Source organism: Grampus griseus (genome assembly GCF_964374135.1).
Source record: "Grampus griseus genome assembly, chromosome: 10".
NCBI lineage: Eukaryota > Metazoa > Chordata > Mammalia > Artiodactyla > Delphinidae > Grampus > Grampus griseus.
Genome location: NC_139004.1, coordinates 102063652 through 102080565, shown reverse-complemented (window position 1 = coordinate 102080565; position 16914 = coordinate 102063652). Strand labels below are relative to the sequence as shown.

General features: G+C 44.0%; 1 protein-coding gene across 1 annotated transcript in view; it reads right to left on the bottom strand.

Moving 5' to 3' along the window:
• Nucleotides 1-16420, bottom strand: part of ACAD9 (acyl-CoA dehydrogenase family member 9) — a 59491-nt gene extending 43071 nt beyond the window's left edge. Inside the window, 2 exon segments of the mRNA XM_082663544.1 lie at nt 11906-11999; nt 16225-16420. Of these exon segments, the coding sequence (XP_082519670.1) occupies nt 11906-11999; nt 16225-16374 (244 nt within the window). The 5' untranslated portion in view covers nt 16375-16420.
• Nucleotides 16421-16914: the final 494 nt, after the last annotated feature.

The window sequence follows — 16914 nt, the reverse complement described above, 5'->3', positions numbered from 1 at the left end:
CTACCATATGATTCAGACACTCCATTCCTAGGTATTTCCCCAAGAGAAATGCAAGCACATGTCTATACCAGACTCACAGAAAAATGTTCACGACATCCCTTTTTGTGATAGCTGAAGTCTGGATACCTATTAATTGTCAATGAATAGGTTAATGGATAAACAAATTTTGGTATATGCATACTGATTAAAAAGAAGAACTATTGATGCACACAACACGGATGAAATGCAAAGTTAGGCCAAAAAAGCTGGACAAAAACATACATAACATATGAATCTATTTAAATAAAATTCCAGAAAATGCAAATTAATCTACAGTGACAGAAAGCACATTAGTGGTTGCCTGGGGACAGAGAGAGAATGAAAGGGGTACAAGAAAACTTTTATGGGTTAAAAACAAAATGATACAAAAGTCCTTGAGGGATTGGATCAAGATGGTGGAAGAGCAGGACGTGGAGCTCACCTTCTCCCCAAAGGTACATCAAAAATACATCAAAAATACATCTACGGGACTTCCCTGTTGGCACAGTGGTTAAGAATCTGCCTGCCAATGCAGGGGACACAGGTTCGAGCCCTGAGCTGGGAAAACCCCACATGCCTTGGAGCAACTAAGCCCATGCACCACAACTACTGAGTCTGTGTGCCACAACTACTGAAGCCCACACACCTAGAGCCCAGGCTCTGCAACGAGAAGCCACCGCAACGAGAAGCCCGTGCACCGCAACAAAGAGTAGGCCCCACTCTCCGCAACTAGAGAAAGCCTGTGAGCAGCAACGAAGACCAATGCAACCAAAAAAAAAAAAAAAAAAAAAATATATATATATATAAAAAACTGAAGTCAAGGTCTTGAAGAAATATTTGTACACATATGTTCATAGAAGCATTATTCATAATAGCCAAAAGGTGGAAGCAACTGAAATGTCGAGCAAGAGATGAGTGGGTAAGCAAAATGTGACAGATATAGTCCATTGAATAGATATTATAGATTTGTGAACAGACATATAGATATATAACTATGATATAGAGACATACATGGAATATTATTCAGCCTTAAAAAGGAAAAGAAATGGTGACACAGGGTACAACACAGGTGAACCTTGAGGACACTGAGCTGTGAAATAAGCCAGTTATAAAAAGACAATACTGTACGATTCCACTTCAGTGAGGTATCTAGAGTAGTCACATCCTTAGGGACAGAAAGCAGACGGTAGTTGCCAGGCACTGGGAAGAGGGGTGATGGGAGGTAACGTTTAATGGGTACAAGTTTTCGGTTCTGAAGATGAAATGAGCTCTGAAAATGAATGCCGGTGATTGCACAACAATATGAATGCATGTAATATCACTGAACTGCACACTTCTAAATCATTAAGATAGTTAAATTTTATTATGTATCTTTTACCACAATAAAAAATTTTTTAAAAAATAAATTTAAATGAATTAAAAATTTTAAAAAATGCTTCTACATGTGGAACGACTCTTACAGAACATCTACTGAATGCTGGCAGAAGACCTCAGACTTCCAAAAGGGCACGGAAATCTCCATGTAACTGGGTAGAGCAAAGGAAAAAAGAAAAAAAAGAGAGAAGGGAATCAGGATGGGACCTGCGCCTCTGGGAGGGAGCTGTGAAGTGGAAAGGTTTCTGCACACTGGGAAGTCCCCTCACTGGTGGGGACAGAGGGTGAGCTCCAAAGCCTTGGAGCAGAGTGCATCAACAGCGGTGCAGAGAGCGAAGTGGAAAGAGACCTGTACAGAGGGTTGGTGCCAACCGACACTCGCGAGACTGAAACAATTGTCACTACCCACTGGGGCGGCTGGCGGCTGGGTACTGAAGCTCGGGCTACTGAGGTCAGACCCTGGGGCGAGGACTGGGATTGGCTGGATAAAGACAGCCTGAGGGGGCTGGGGTGTAGTGCGCCACCACTGAGGGAGTTCGGGAAGAAGCCTGGGCCTGCCAGAGAGGCAAGGCACCACTGCTAGGGGACGTGCGAGGAGAGGGGCGGGCCCACCATAGGAGCTTCTTTCTCCGAACGCTCGCAGGCGGCAGGTCACTGCCTACATGAGCTCCAAGGGCAAGAGCAAGCTGCCATCTTGGACTCCAGAGGTGGGCGCAGGCTGCTGCTGCTGCCACCGCCAACGGTCTTGGGAGCAGGTGCAGATGACTGCCCCCACCTTCCCAGGAGCCTGCGTGCCTCACCCTGCCGAGGACCTTGCGACCTGGTGCCAACCGCCCAGGGGCATGTGACCCGCCATCACCGCTGCGGAGGGACCCATGACCGCAAGCCAACCACTGCTCCCGCCTCCCTGGGAGCCCACGTGAGCTGTGCACCTGCGTACATGCACGGCCCTACCAAAGGGATATGAGCCAGCATATGCTGAGGAAAGAGACAGCAAGCATCCACAACAAAAACTGCCTTCACGCCAAAAAAAAAAATTAAACCCACACAAGCTACACAGGGACGCTCCTGCATATAAGTAGCCCTCCAAGATTACAGTAGGCAACCGCTTCTCCTAAATTCACAGACTAAGAGAAATATAAGCAAAATGAAGAAGCAGAGGAATCACTCTCAGTTAAAAGACCAAGAAAATTCCCCTGAAGGAACAATGAAACAGACCTCTTCAGTCTAACAGACACCAAGGGACTTCCCTGGTGGTCCACTGGCTAAGACTCCATGCTCCTAATGTAGGGGGCCTGGGTTCAATCCCTGGTCAGGGAATTAGATCCCACATGCCACAACTAAGAGTTCGCATGCTACAACTAAAGATTCCCCATGGCACAACTAAAAGATCCCGCATGCCGCAATGAAGACCCAGCACAGCCAAATAAATAAATAAATAAAAATTAACAGACACTGAGTTCAAGAAGGAGATAATGAAAATACTGAAGGAATTAAGAAAGGTTATTGACAGAAATTCAGATTACCATAAAAATGAACTAGAAACTATAAGAAGGACCCAAGAAAAGTTAGAAAATTCATTTGCCGAGACGAAAGCCGAGCTCAAGGCAATGAAGAGCAGAATGAATAATGCAGAATAAAGAATAAGTGACCGGGAAGACAGACTAATGGAAATTACCCAATCATAACAGCAGACAGGAAACCAAATGCAAAAAAATGAAAGCAATATAAGAGACCTATGGGATAATACAAAGTGGGTCAATCTACACATAATAGGAATTCCAGAAGGAGAAGAGAAAAGGGGATTGAAAATGTATTTGAAGAAATTATGGCTGAAAACTTCCCAAACCTAAAGAAGGAAACATATCCAGATACAGGAAGCACAGAGGGTCCCACACAAGTTGAACCCAAACAGACCTACACCAAGATATATTATAATAAAAGTGGCAAAAGTTAAAGAGAGGATTCTAATGGCAGCAAGAGGAAAACATTTCTTTACAAAGGAGCCCCCATAAGGCTATCAGCTGATTTCTCTACAAAAACACTGCAGGCCAGAAGGGAGTGGCAAAATATATTCAAAGTCTTGAAAGACGAAAATCTGCAACCTAGAATACTCTACCCAGCAAGATTATCATTCAGAATAGGAGGAGAAATAAAGAATTTCTCAGACAAGCAAAAACTAAAAATACAGCAATACTAAACCTATCCTAAAAGAAATACTGAAAGGTCATCATCTCTAAACAGAAAAGAAGCAAGAAGAAATAGGAAAGAGGAAATCACAATTGGAAGTAAATCACGTAAACCAGCCAGTATACAGATCAAAAAGAAAAGAAAAAAAACCTATTTGTGAAAGCAATGATAAACACAACGAATAGCAAAAGGATAAACATGAAGATGCAAAAAGGGACATCAAAATCATAAAATGTGGGGAAGGGGAGTAAAAAAAAAAAATGCAGATTCTTTTTTTTTTAGAATGTGTTTGAGCCTTTATGACTATCAGTCTAAAGAAAGCAGATATAGGAAAGGGTTAACATATAATAATTGAGAAACAGGGCAACCACAAATCAAAAACATATTATAGATTCACAAAAACCTAGTAGAGGAGAACACAAGCATAAAAGGAAATCATCAAACCTCAAAAAGAAAAAAAGAAAAGGGAACAAAGAAGAAACAAGGTTTGAAATGGCAATAAATACTTATGTGACAGTAATTACCTTAAATGTCAATGGACTAAATGCTCCAATCAAAAGACAGACTGGCAAACTGGATTAAAAAAACCAAGAGCCTACCATATGCTGCCTACCAGCGACCCACCTGAGGGCTAACACATAGATTGAAAGTGAGGGGATGGAAAAATACATTTCATGCAAACTGAAGTGACAAGAAAGCAGGATTTGCAATACTCATATCAGATAAAATAGATTAAAGCAAACGTTATAGAGAAAGATAAAGAAGGACACTATATAGTAACAGGATCAGTACAAGAAGAGGATTTTACACTCATCAACATATATGCACCTAATATAGGACCACCCATACATACAACAAACACTAACAGACATAAAGGGAGAATGGATAGGAATACAATAGTAAGAGACTTTAATACCCCACTCACATCAATGGACAGATCTTCCAGACAGAATCAATAAGGCAACAGAGGTCCTAAATGATACAACAGAACAGTTAGACTTAATTGATATTTTCAGGACACTACATCAAAAAAACCAGAATAGGGCTTCCCTGGTGGTGCAGTCGTTGAGAGTCCGCCTGCTGATGCAGGGGACACGGGTTCGTGCCCTGGTCCGGGAAGATCTCACATGCCACGGAGTGGCTGGGCCAGTGAACCATGGCTGTGGAGCCTGTGCATCCGGCGCCTGTGCTCCACAGCGGGAGAGGCCACAACAGCGAGATGCCCGTGTACCGCAAAAACAAAACAAAACAAAACAAAACAGAATATACATTCATTTCAAGCGTACACGGAACATTCTCTAGGACTGACCACATCCTAGGGCACAAAACTAAGCTCAACAAGTTTAATAGGAGTACAGAAATTATTTCAAGCATCTTCTCTGACCACAGTGGCATGAAACTAGAAATCAGCAACAGGATAAGAAACGAGAAAAAAGACTACATGGAGACAAAATACCATGCTACTAAAACACCAATGGGTCAATAAGGAAATTAAAAAGGAAATTAAAAAATACCTTGAGACAAACGAGAAGGAAAACACAACTATGCAAAGTCTATGGGACGCAGCAAAAGCAGTTCTTAGAGGGAAGTTCGTAGAGATACAGGCCTTCATCAAAAAACAAGAAAAATCTCAAGTAAACAACCTAACCTACCACCTAAAAAGAATTAGAAAAAGAAGAACAAACTAAACCTTACATCAGTAGAAGGAAGGAAAGAATAAAGATCAGGGTGAAAATAAACTAGAGATTAAAAAAACAATAGAAAAAAATCAACAAAAATAAGGGCTGGTTCTTTGAAAGGGTAAACAAAATTGACAAACCTCTGGCCACGCTCACCAAGAAAAGACAGAGAACCCAAATAAACAAGAAATGAAAAAGGAGAAATCTCAACTGATATTGCAGAAATACAAAAGACCATAAGAGAATACTATGAACAATTACATGTCAACAAATTTGACAACCTAGAAGAAATGGACAATTTTCTAGAAACATACAGCCCACCAAATTTAATCAAGAATAGGTAATTTGAACAGAACGACCACTAGAAGAGAAATAGAATCGGTAATAAAAAAAACTTCCTAAAAACAAAAGTCCAGGACCCGATGGCTTCACAGGTGAATTCTACCAAACATACAAAGAAAAACTTACACGGATTCTTCTCAAACTCTGTCAAAAGACTGCAGAGGAGGGAACACTCCCAAAGACATTCTGTGAAGCCACAATCACCCGGATACCAAAACCAGACAAAGATACCACCAAAAAAAGAAAATTACAGGTCAATATCTTTGATGAATATAGATGCAAAAATTCTCAACAAGATATTAGCAAACCGAATCCAACAACACATAAAAAACATCATACACCACGACCAAGTTGGATTCATCCCAGGTTCACAAGGATGCTTCAACATATGCAAATCAATCAATGTAATACAAATTAATAAAAGAAAAGTAAAAAACCACATGATCATCTCAATAGATGCAGAAAAAGCATTTGACAAAATTCAGCATCCATTCATGATAAAAACTCTTACCAAAGTGGGAACAGAGAGAACATATCTCAACATAATAAAAGCCATTTATGAGAAATCCCGATATAATATCCAATATAATACAAACAGCCAATATAATACTCAACGGTGAAAAGCTGAAAGACTTCAGACAAGAAAAACAAATAAAAGGCATCCAAATTGGAAGTGAAGAGGTAAAACTGTCACTACATGCAGATGACATGATACTATATATAGATAACCCTAAGGACTCTACACAAGAACTACCAGATCTAATAAATGAATTCAGCAAAGTAGCAGGATACAAGATAAACATTCAGAAATCAGTTGCATTCCTTTACACTAACAATGAAATACCAGAAAGGGAATGTAAAAAAAGAAACCTACCATTTAAAATTGCACCAATAAAAAAAAAAACACCTAGGAATAAACCTGACCAAGGAGATGAAAGACTTACACGCTGAGAACTATAAAACATTAATAAAGGAAATAAAAGAGGAGTCAAAGAAATGGAAAGATATCCCACACTCTTGGATTGGAAGAATTAATATTGCTAAAATAGCAATACCACCCAAAGCAATCTACAGGTTTAATGCGATCCCTATCAAATTACCCATGACATTTTTCACAGAAGTAGAATAATCCAAAAATTTATATGGACCCATAAAAGACCCAGAATTGCCAGAGCAATCCTGAGGGGGGAAAAAAAAAAAGCAGGAGGCATAACTCTCCCAGACTTCAGACAATACTACAAAGCTACAGGGACTTCCCTGATGGTCCAGTGGCTAGTCCCTGGTCAGGGAACTAGATCTAGTCTAGTCCCTGGTCAGGGAACTAGATCCCACATGCTGCAACTAAAAGTTTGCATGCGGCAACCAAGTCCTGCATGCTGCAATCAGAGATCCCACAGGCCACAACTAAAGATCCCGTGTGCCACAACAAAGATCCTGCATGCTGTAACTAAGTCCCGGTGCAGCCAAATAAATAAATATTTTAAAAAAAAACCAAAACAAAGCTACAGTAATCAAAACAGTGTGTTATTGGTACAAAAACAGGCATACGGATCAATGGAACAGAATAGAAAGCCCAAAAATAAACCCAGACACCTATGATCAACTAATTTTCGACAAAGGAGGCAAGAATATAAAAAGGGAAAAAGACTTTCTCTTCAGCAAGTAGTGCTGGGAAAGTTTGACAGCTGCATGTAAATCAATATAGTTAGAACACAACCCCACACCATACACAAAAATAAACTCAAAATGGCTTAAAGACTTAAACATAAGACATGACACCACAGAACTCCTAGAAGAGAACATAGGCAAAACATTCTCTGACATAAATCCTACCAATGTTTTCTTAGGTCAGTCTCCCAAGGCAACAGAAAGAAAACCAAAAATAAACAAACAGGACCTAATCAAACTTACAAGCTTTTGCACAGCAAAGGAAACCATAAAAAAAAAAACGAAAAGACAACCTATGGAATGGGAGAAAATATTTGCAAATGATGGGACAGACAAGGGCTTAATCTCCAAAATATACAAACAGCTCATACAACTCAACGACAGAAAAAATGGACAGAAGCGAAAAATGGACAGAAGACCTAAATAGACATTTCTTCAAAGAAGACATACAGCTGGCCAGTAGGCACATGAAAAGATGCTCAACCTCTCTAATCATTAGAGAAATGCAAATCAAACTACAATGAGGTACCACCTCACACTGGTCAGAATGGCCATCATTACAAAGTCTATAAATAACAAATGCTGGAGAGGGTGTGGAGAAAAGGGAACCTTCCTACACTGTTGGTGGGAATGTAAATTGGTGCAGCCATTATGGAGAACAGTATGGAGCTTCCTCAGAAAACTAAAAATAGAATTAATGTATGACCCAGCAATCCCACTCCTGGGAATATATCCAGACAAAACTCTAATCCAGAAAGATACATGCACCCGTATGTTCATAGCAGCAGTATTCACAATAGCCAAGACAGGGAAACAACCTGAATGTCCACTGACAGATGAATGGATCAAGATGTGGTACATGTATACAATGGAATACTACTCAGCCATAAAAAAGAATGAAATAATGCCATTTGCAGCAACATGGGTGCAACTAGAGATTATCATACTAAGTGAAGTAAGTCAGAATAAGAAAGACAAATACCGTATGATATCGCTTATATGGGGAATCTAAAATATGGCACAAATGAACTTATTTACAAAACAGAAACAGACTCACAGACATAGAGAACAGACCTGTGGTTGCCCCAGCGCAGGGGTGGAGGGTAGAGATGAACTGGGAGTTTGGGGTTGGTAGATGCAAACTATTACATATACAATGGATAAAGAACAAGGTCCTACATATAGCACAGGGAACTATATTCAATATCCTGTGATATACCATAATGGAAAAGAATATAAAAAAAGAACCTATATATGTGTATAGCTGAGTCACTTTGCTGTACAGCAGAGACTGGCATAGCATTGTAAATCAGCTATACTTCAATTAAAAAAGGGGAAAAAAAAGACCTTATTTACAAAGCAGAAAGAGACTCTCAGACATAGAAAACAATCTTATGGTTACCAAAGGGGAAAGGTGTGGGGAGGGATAAATTAGGAGCTTGGGATTAACACCTACACACTACTATACACAATACAGGTAACCAACAAGGACCTACCATATAGCCCAGGGAACTACACTATTTTTTAACAACCTATAAGGGAAAAGAATCTGAAAAAGAATATATATATATCTGAATTACTATGCTGTACACCTGAAACTAACACAACTTTGTAAATGAACTATAATTTTTAAAAAGTTTAATAATAAATTTTAATTGTTAAACTTAAAAAAAAACCTTTTAGAGGTAACGGGTATGTTTATTATGTTAATTGTGTTGATGCTTCCTTGGCAGTAAAGTTTACATGCCAAAATTTATCAAACTGTACACTTTAAATATGTGCAATTTATTGTAAATTAATTATACCTCAATAAAAATTGGAAGAAAAAAAGAAAAGCCTGACAAACCAGATAGTAAGTATAAATAGAAGAACAAGGAACTAAGGAACTAAAAATAGATAGGAGTAGTAAGATAACCACTAGAACAAAAATAGAATAGAAACAAAACGTATTTATACACAACTCAGCAACTTTTAAAACTAGAAACATGATAGCTCTGTAGATCAGCAGTTCTCAAAGGGTGCCCAGGGGACCTGCCAGACTTCCAGGGAGTCCACAGAAGAAAACTATTTTAATAAAAGAAAGATGCTCTTTGCCTTTTTAATCCTAGTTCTCTCATGAGCCTACAGTGGAGTCTTCCAGGGCCTATGTGGTTTGTATCACAGATTAAATGTAGAAACAGATATAAGAATCCAGCATCTTCCAATAAGCCAAAAAATTTGCGAAACTGTAACAATGCCACTCTTCATCAAAAACACTGTTTATTCATTGCAGCACTATTTACAATAGCCAAGACATGGAAGCAACCAAAATGTCCAACAACAGAGGAATGGATAAAGATGTGGTGGACTTCCCTGGTGGTGCAGTGGTTAAGAATCTGCCTGCCAATGCAGGAGACACGGGCTCGATCCCTGGTCTGGGAAGATCCCACATGCTGCAGAGCAACTAAGCCCCTGTGCCACAACTACAGAGGCCGTGTGCCACAACTACTGAAGCCCGTGAGGCTAGAGCCCATACTCTACAACGAGAAGCCACCGCAAAGAGAAGCCTGCACACCACAACGAAGAGTAGCCTCCGCTCGCCGCAACTAGAGAAAGCCCGCGCGCAGCAATGACGACCCAACGAAGCCATAAATAAATAAATTTATTTTTTTAAAAAAAGATGTGGTACACATATACAATGGAATATTACACATATACAATGGGATATTGCTCAGTAATATACAATGGAATATTACTAAAATTGAAATAATGCCATTTGCAGCAACATGGATGGACCTAGAGATTATCATACAAAGTCTAGTAAGTCAGACAGAGAAACACAAATATCACCCTTATATGGAATCTAATTTTTAAAAAAATGATACAAATGAACTTACAAAACAGAAACAGACCTACAGATATCGAAAACAAACTCATGGTTACCAAAGGGGAAACGTGGGAGGGAGGGATAAATTAGGAGGTTGGGATTAACATACACACACTACTATATATGATAGATAACCAACAAGGACCTACTGTATAGCACACGGAACTCTACACAATAATGTTATAGGGTTTCCCTGATGGCCAGTGGTTAAGAATCTGCCAGCCAACGCAGGAAACACAGGTTAAAGCCCTGGTCTGGGAAGATCCCACATGCCGCGGAGCAGCTAAGCCTGCGTGCCACAACTACTGAGCCCGTGAGCCACAACTACTGAAGCCTGCGCGCCTAGAGCCCATGCTCCACAACAAGAGAAGTCACCGCAATAAGTAGCCCCTGCTCGTCCCAACTAGAGAAAGCCCGTGCGCAGCAACGAAGACCCAACGCAGCCAAAAAATAAATAAATTTATAAAAAAAATAAAATCTTGTTAAAAAAGTAATCTGTGATAACCTATATAAAAGAATCTGAAAAAGAATGAATATATGTATAACTGAAACACTTTGCTGTACACCTGAAATTAATACATTATAAATCAACTACACTCCAATAAAATAAAAAAAATAGTTTAATAACTGAAAAAAGACATTGTTTATGTTAACATGGGATGGGCTTATTATTTTTAAATGAGTAATAAATGACCACAGCATTTTAAAAATTCCTCAGTTTTAATTTGTAAAAGGGCACCAGTTGATAGATAAAACCCACACAAACAAAACTCCTTGGGGTCCTGAGCGGTGGGGAAGCACTGCTGTCAATCTGTCATTGCTCAACCCCCCAAGGGACTCCCGTAGGCAGAGGTCACTACCCTCACTAAGGGCGGTGACCCCTGAGTGAGGGACCCTGCACTCCACACTGGTGCCCTCAACCTATGGTCTGGTCCCTAGATCATGCCTGGTTCCTAACAAGCTAAGTACAGAAATCAAGATTAAACCTTCAGAAACATTTACAGCAATTTTACATTGCCACACAACCAAGCACATGATCGATGTATTTTGTATGTTTTTTTAATTCCATTTTTCGAATTGTTCATTTTTATTGTATTTTACAAAAGTGTTAGCCTGCAACAGTTTGAAATGTTTCAAGTGGTCCTTCACCACAGATACATTAAGAAGCACTAAAGTCGGGACTTCCCTGGTGCTCCAGTGGCTTAAACTCTGTGCTCCCAATGCAGGGGGCCTGGGTTCAATCCCTGGTCAGGGAACTGGATCCCACATGCAGCCAAAAAAAAAAAAAGGGCACTGAACTAGATATCATATAATTAAAGAACAGTTGGACTTATTTATTTATTTATTTTTGGCTGCGTTGGGTCTTCATTGCGGCGTGCCGGCTTTTCTCTAGTTGCGGTGAGCAGGGGCTACTCTTCGTTGCGGCGTGCGGGCTTCTCATCGCGGTGGTTTCTCTTGTTGCAGAGCACGGGTTCTAGGTGTGCGGGCTTCAGTGGTTGTAAAATGCGGGCTCAGTAGTTGTGGCGCACGGGCTTAGTTGCTCCGCGGCATGTGGGATCTTCCCGGACCAGGGCTCAAACCGTGTCCGCTGCAATTGGCAGGCGGATTCTTAACCACTGCGCTGCCAGGGAAGCCCTGGAACGATCTTTTAAGCAAAATATGTCGATAGTACTATTTCTCCATGATTAACGTACACTGCTCCTAACATAAGTATCAAAGCATTGCCATTAAAATGGAAATCGCTAATGGTAAAGAAAATCATACATACCCTCTTCAGTGAAGAATTTTTCTACAGGTCCCACAAACTGATTAATTTCATTAAGTTCATCTTGGCTAACTTCCGGAAATGGGAAAACTTCTTTCTAAAAATGATAAACATGTAGTAAAAATTTAATTTTTGGCAACCTCCCATAGTGGCAATATCAACCCAAAGGGAAGGAAAAAGACTTGCTAGTTTCCACATCGGCTGGCAGGGCCTTACTCGCTGAAGGAGCCGGAAAGCAAACTTCAGAAGGAGCTTAAGACAAGGAATGGCGTTAGACTCCAGCACCTTGGTTCATCCTCCTCCCTGACCCAAAATTGTTCCCAATTTTGGTCAGCTTGCCCCATGGAGCAGAGAGCCTGGACTAACATTTCAAACCCCAGTCTGAGCCCTGATTTGCAGCTTACTAACTGGGCAGCCTTAATCACATCCCATCACCTGTCCACACTGCCGTTTTCTCACCTATGATGAGCAGGTAATATTTACTCAAGGTCGTTGTGAGGACCATGGAAGATAATGCATGAGCAAGCTCTTTACCAAAACACAGAAATCCACCTCAGTTATCCTGTGAGCTCAAAGATGCTGCCACCGACAAGAACGTACTGTGGTCACGGGTCTGACATCTTGCCGGGTTCCCACCTGGCTGCTCGCTCCAGCACCCGCCCGTCCCGCCTAATGAGCCCTGCTCCGTGCGCTGAGCAGGGCCACCAGAGAAGGCCCAGACGAGGAGCCAGATCAACCGGAATGCAGCCCTGGCTCTGCCGATTCTTAGATGTGTGATGGGCAAGTCACACCCCTTCTCAGTGTCAGTTTCTCTCCTGCTACAGGTGATGCCTCAGAAGGCAGCTGTGAGGCTCAAAGGAGATGAGGTGTCCTGAACACGAAATAGCTGCAATTATCTGTATTGAGTACTGACTCTGCTCCTGTCCCCACAGCCTGGAAAGCGACTCCGCTTCAAGTCTACCTCAAACTGATAGAGGAGTGGACAATGTTTCCAACTGACCCTGGATTCCCAACCAGGCCATGGCCATATGCTGCCTAAAATCATCCCGCTGTGCCCTCTGGCTTTTGGGCTCCAACCCCCGTTAGCTGCCAGCGTGACCCGAGTATCTGGATTTGACTGACACCTGCTGAGAAGTGATGTCCCAGGCCCTAAGCCGCCCCCAGGAGCCCTGCGTCTCCTCACAGCACCTCTCACCAAGCGTCTTGAGAAAGGTCTTCAAAGCAGAGGAGTCCTGTCTCCTCTCGAGCCCTGTGAATAATCAGCCACTCTAGTTACAGGCTCCCAAATCTACTTTCTTCTTTCCGGCCACCTGTACAGGTGATAGGTGGGTGCCATGCCCAAACTTAAAAGAATCCCTGCCTCCAGGCCACCTTCGGCCCTGCCCCTAAGGTGGTCTACAAGGAAATTACACTGAGCTGTCACCACCCCGCAGCCGCTTAGAACAAAGCCGGCTCTTTAGCCGACTGTAGAGGCCACGTCCACTGCGCCGGCCTGCACGGGCTCACCTGGGCCTGGTGCAATGGCTATGTTAGAGGGAGATGATTCTGGTACCAGCGAGCAGCCAGGTGAGAGGAGAGAACAGGCTGGGAACCAGGTGGTCTCAACTGCAACCAATGGACAACTGTCCCCAGGAGAGAGATCTCATGCACATGTGAGAACAAATTTCTGATGGCAGTGTTCAGAGTCTAAATGGGGTGCCTCATGGGCGATGGGTTCAATTTCATCAGCACTTTTCAAATTTTTGAAAGTACAACCGGTTTTTCAAATAAATCCGGTGCAGAAACCAAATATGCAAAACAGATGCAAGCCAAGCTGCTCTGGCTGAGGCTGTGAATGGGGAGAAAAGTCACCCACTTGACTCCCCCACTAGTCCCTGCAGCAGCCCTGGGGGTGCTCTCAGGAACAGCCTGGGTCCAACTGAGGGCAGGGGGACAACTGCCAGCCTGCGTGATCATGAAGGTCTCCTTCTATTCCGAGATTCTAAGCATCTCGGATACCACGTTGCCGCTCAAACCCCAACAATGCTGCGAGAGACGACGTCTGCCTGAACCAGGGAGGTACCGGCGGAAGTGCTTAAAAGCTGTCAGATTCTAAATAGAACCTGAACGTAGAGAAAACGGCATTTGCTGTTGGATTTGATGTGGCTTATGAGAACAGGAGGTGTCAAAGCTGACTCCAGGTATTCGACCTGAACAAGTGGGCCAGCAGAGTCACCACCCTCTCCGATAAGAAGAGCGGGAGGAAAGACAGGATTGGGTGGGCAGACCAGGAGCTCAGCTTTGGGTGGGCTAGACTGGCGATGCCTAGTAACATGCAAGTGCAGCTTTTGAGTAGAAAGGTAGACATGAAGAGTATGGCGTTCAGGGAGAAATCTCAGCTGGAGAAATAAATGTGCATCCTCAGGATACTGACAGCACGATACTGAATTAGATTATCAGAGGAGTGCTTGTAGATGAAAAGAGAAGTCCACAGACTAAGCCTTAGAAAACTTCAGCTCCGACTGAGCTGGTTGGAGATGCTGTCTAATGTTTGGACTTGTCAAGGAGCCAAGAAGAAATCAATGTCCTTGAGTAGCTGAGAAAGCTTGGGGTACAGTTGGCCTTTGCTGGGAGTGGACGGTTCCCCACATCAACGCAGAGAACGCAGACCACACGGGCACACATGTGGGGAGGAGGGGGTAAGCGTGGTGGTAGAAGTTCTTACCTGACTGCGTGTATTTTCTCAGTGAAACAGGAGGCAAAGCCGACAGGTGAGAGTGCGGATGGGGGAGGTGGCGCCATAGGTTTGGAGAAAGAGGAGCATGAAATGAGACAGGCTGGGACCTGGGACTCTTTGCTGCAGTGCTGTAATCATTGCACCTGGACACACCTCTCCTTGAGCAACAAAACACAAAGAAGCTGTATGGGACTAAAAATAACTGTGTGCATGCACAGCTGGGGCAAATTCTGGATCCAACAGATACAAAAAGACCAAAAAAAAAACCAACTGCCACTTTTGAAGAGCCTGGAGCAAAAACAGGGTACCCCACATGCCCCCTGCACACACCACCACCTAAGGGGTGGACAAAACACCTAAGCCATCCCTCCAGCCTGACACATTTCTACCCTCACCCCATTTAAGAAACCGGTTTGCCCCTCTCAGGGATTGAGCAAGCAAGGGAACATGCTGTTTGTTCTTCTTCTCCCCTGCTGCAGCAGATAAAGCCTTGCCTGAATTTCTTGTCTGGCCTCTAGTAAATTTCTATTTCTTGGGGAAGGCCAAGAACCCTGGTCGGTAACAGAAAAATGTGTGTTCTTTCTTCCCCAAGCTGCTGGGAGCCGCGGGGGTCCCACGACAGAGCACCACACAGCCCCAGGTTCTGGAGGAAACGGCTTCCCTAACTTTTAAGACCTAGCTTCGTACTTCTAGCAGGGCAAACTACTCCAGTCAGAGTGTCTGCATCTGTGCCTGACGACCTTAGAGAATGTCCTAGAAAAACCAGGGAATAACTCCTAAAGTAATACAGAATCAGTCAACATTCCAGCCAAGCTCAAAGCACTTTACACACATTTTTCTTTGGCTTGTGGGCCACCTGTAGGAGGGGGCGAGGGCTGTTTTTACTCCTATTTTCTGTATGAGAGCACTGAGGCACTTCACAGGAGCTATTAGCCCAAGGTCACAAGACTAGCAGGTGTTGACGCCAGCACCGACTACTCATTCTGCTGCTTCATGAACCTGTACCGCATCTTAACAGTTTAAAAAGCATTTCCACGTATATACGTCTCGTTACAACACATCTGAGACGCAGAACACATCGCAAGCTCCGTTTTAAGGCTGAAAGAACTGGGACTCAAAGTCACAGAGTCAAGGTCAAATCCAAGCCTTCTGACTATAAGAGTCCGGTGAGTGCTTAGTAACACTAGGTCGTGCGACCCGTGGAAGGGACAGGCGGGGAAGGCACCTTTGAGCCGGGCTTCTGGGGAACCTGAAAGGTGGGGTGAGCCGTTGAGACTCGGCCGTGGAAGCCAACAGAGAAAGGAGCGGCATGGTCTGTGCTTAGGAAACAGAAAACCCCCTCCAGCCCCCCCAGTTCGCGGCCGGAGTGTTGAGTTGCGGATCACTTAGCGACCACCTCGCCTAGGGTTTCCCAGGGTGTCCCGGCAGGCGTTACCTCGAACACAGGTCAAAACCATAGCTCCTCAGGGCCACAGGGTTAGCACACCCGCCCGCAGGTGCGTTTCTAAGGCAGGTGTGGGGACTCTAACCAGGCTCGACCGGGCCCTCCCCGCAAAGGGCAAAAGGCGAGGAGGAAGGGCAATGGCCGGCCGGGGCTCGGCGTTACCTTCTCGATTTTGCCCAGGAAGAGCTCCTTGGCGAAAGCTTGGCTCGGTGGACTGGTGCGCAGCGGGCGCCGACTCGCGGTGAAAGCCACCAGGGCACGGCCCAAGCGCGCCGCCGCCGCCGAGCGCAAGAAGAGCCCGCAGCCGCTCATGCCGTCCCGAGTCGCTCTCGCCGCCGCCGCCGCCGCTTTTCTAGCGCCTCAGTCACTTGCCCCGGGATCGCGCCTCCCGATGACGCCACCCATCTGCGTCGGCCCGCCGGCCGCCAACGCGCTTGCGCGGCCTCGGGCCCTGGCCGGGGCCGCGGCCAATCTTGACGGTTTCGCGAATGGGCGGCTTCGCGATTGGGCGGCGGCGGCGTGCTGTTTTCAAACACCTGCAGTGGTTTTGCCTAAATGCCGTAAATTACCTGCCGGGGCAGCGTCTCTGGGAGCCGGAACCTAAGCGGTGGCCCAGCTGCCTCCACTTGCCTCCCTCTCGCCAGCTGGGGCGACGAGGACATGGTGGAACTACAAAGCGGGGGGTGGGGGAAATTCACGATATTGGTTGTCTCTGGAGGGAGCGCACACACGGGTTACGGTCCTTGCTTTAAGTGGGTGATTAGTGAGGATTCCTTTGGTTTTGCTTCATAGCTTACGTATTAGTCACATATATGGGGGGTGGGGAGAAGAAAAGGAAAGAGATATTCCACC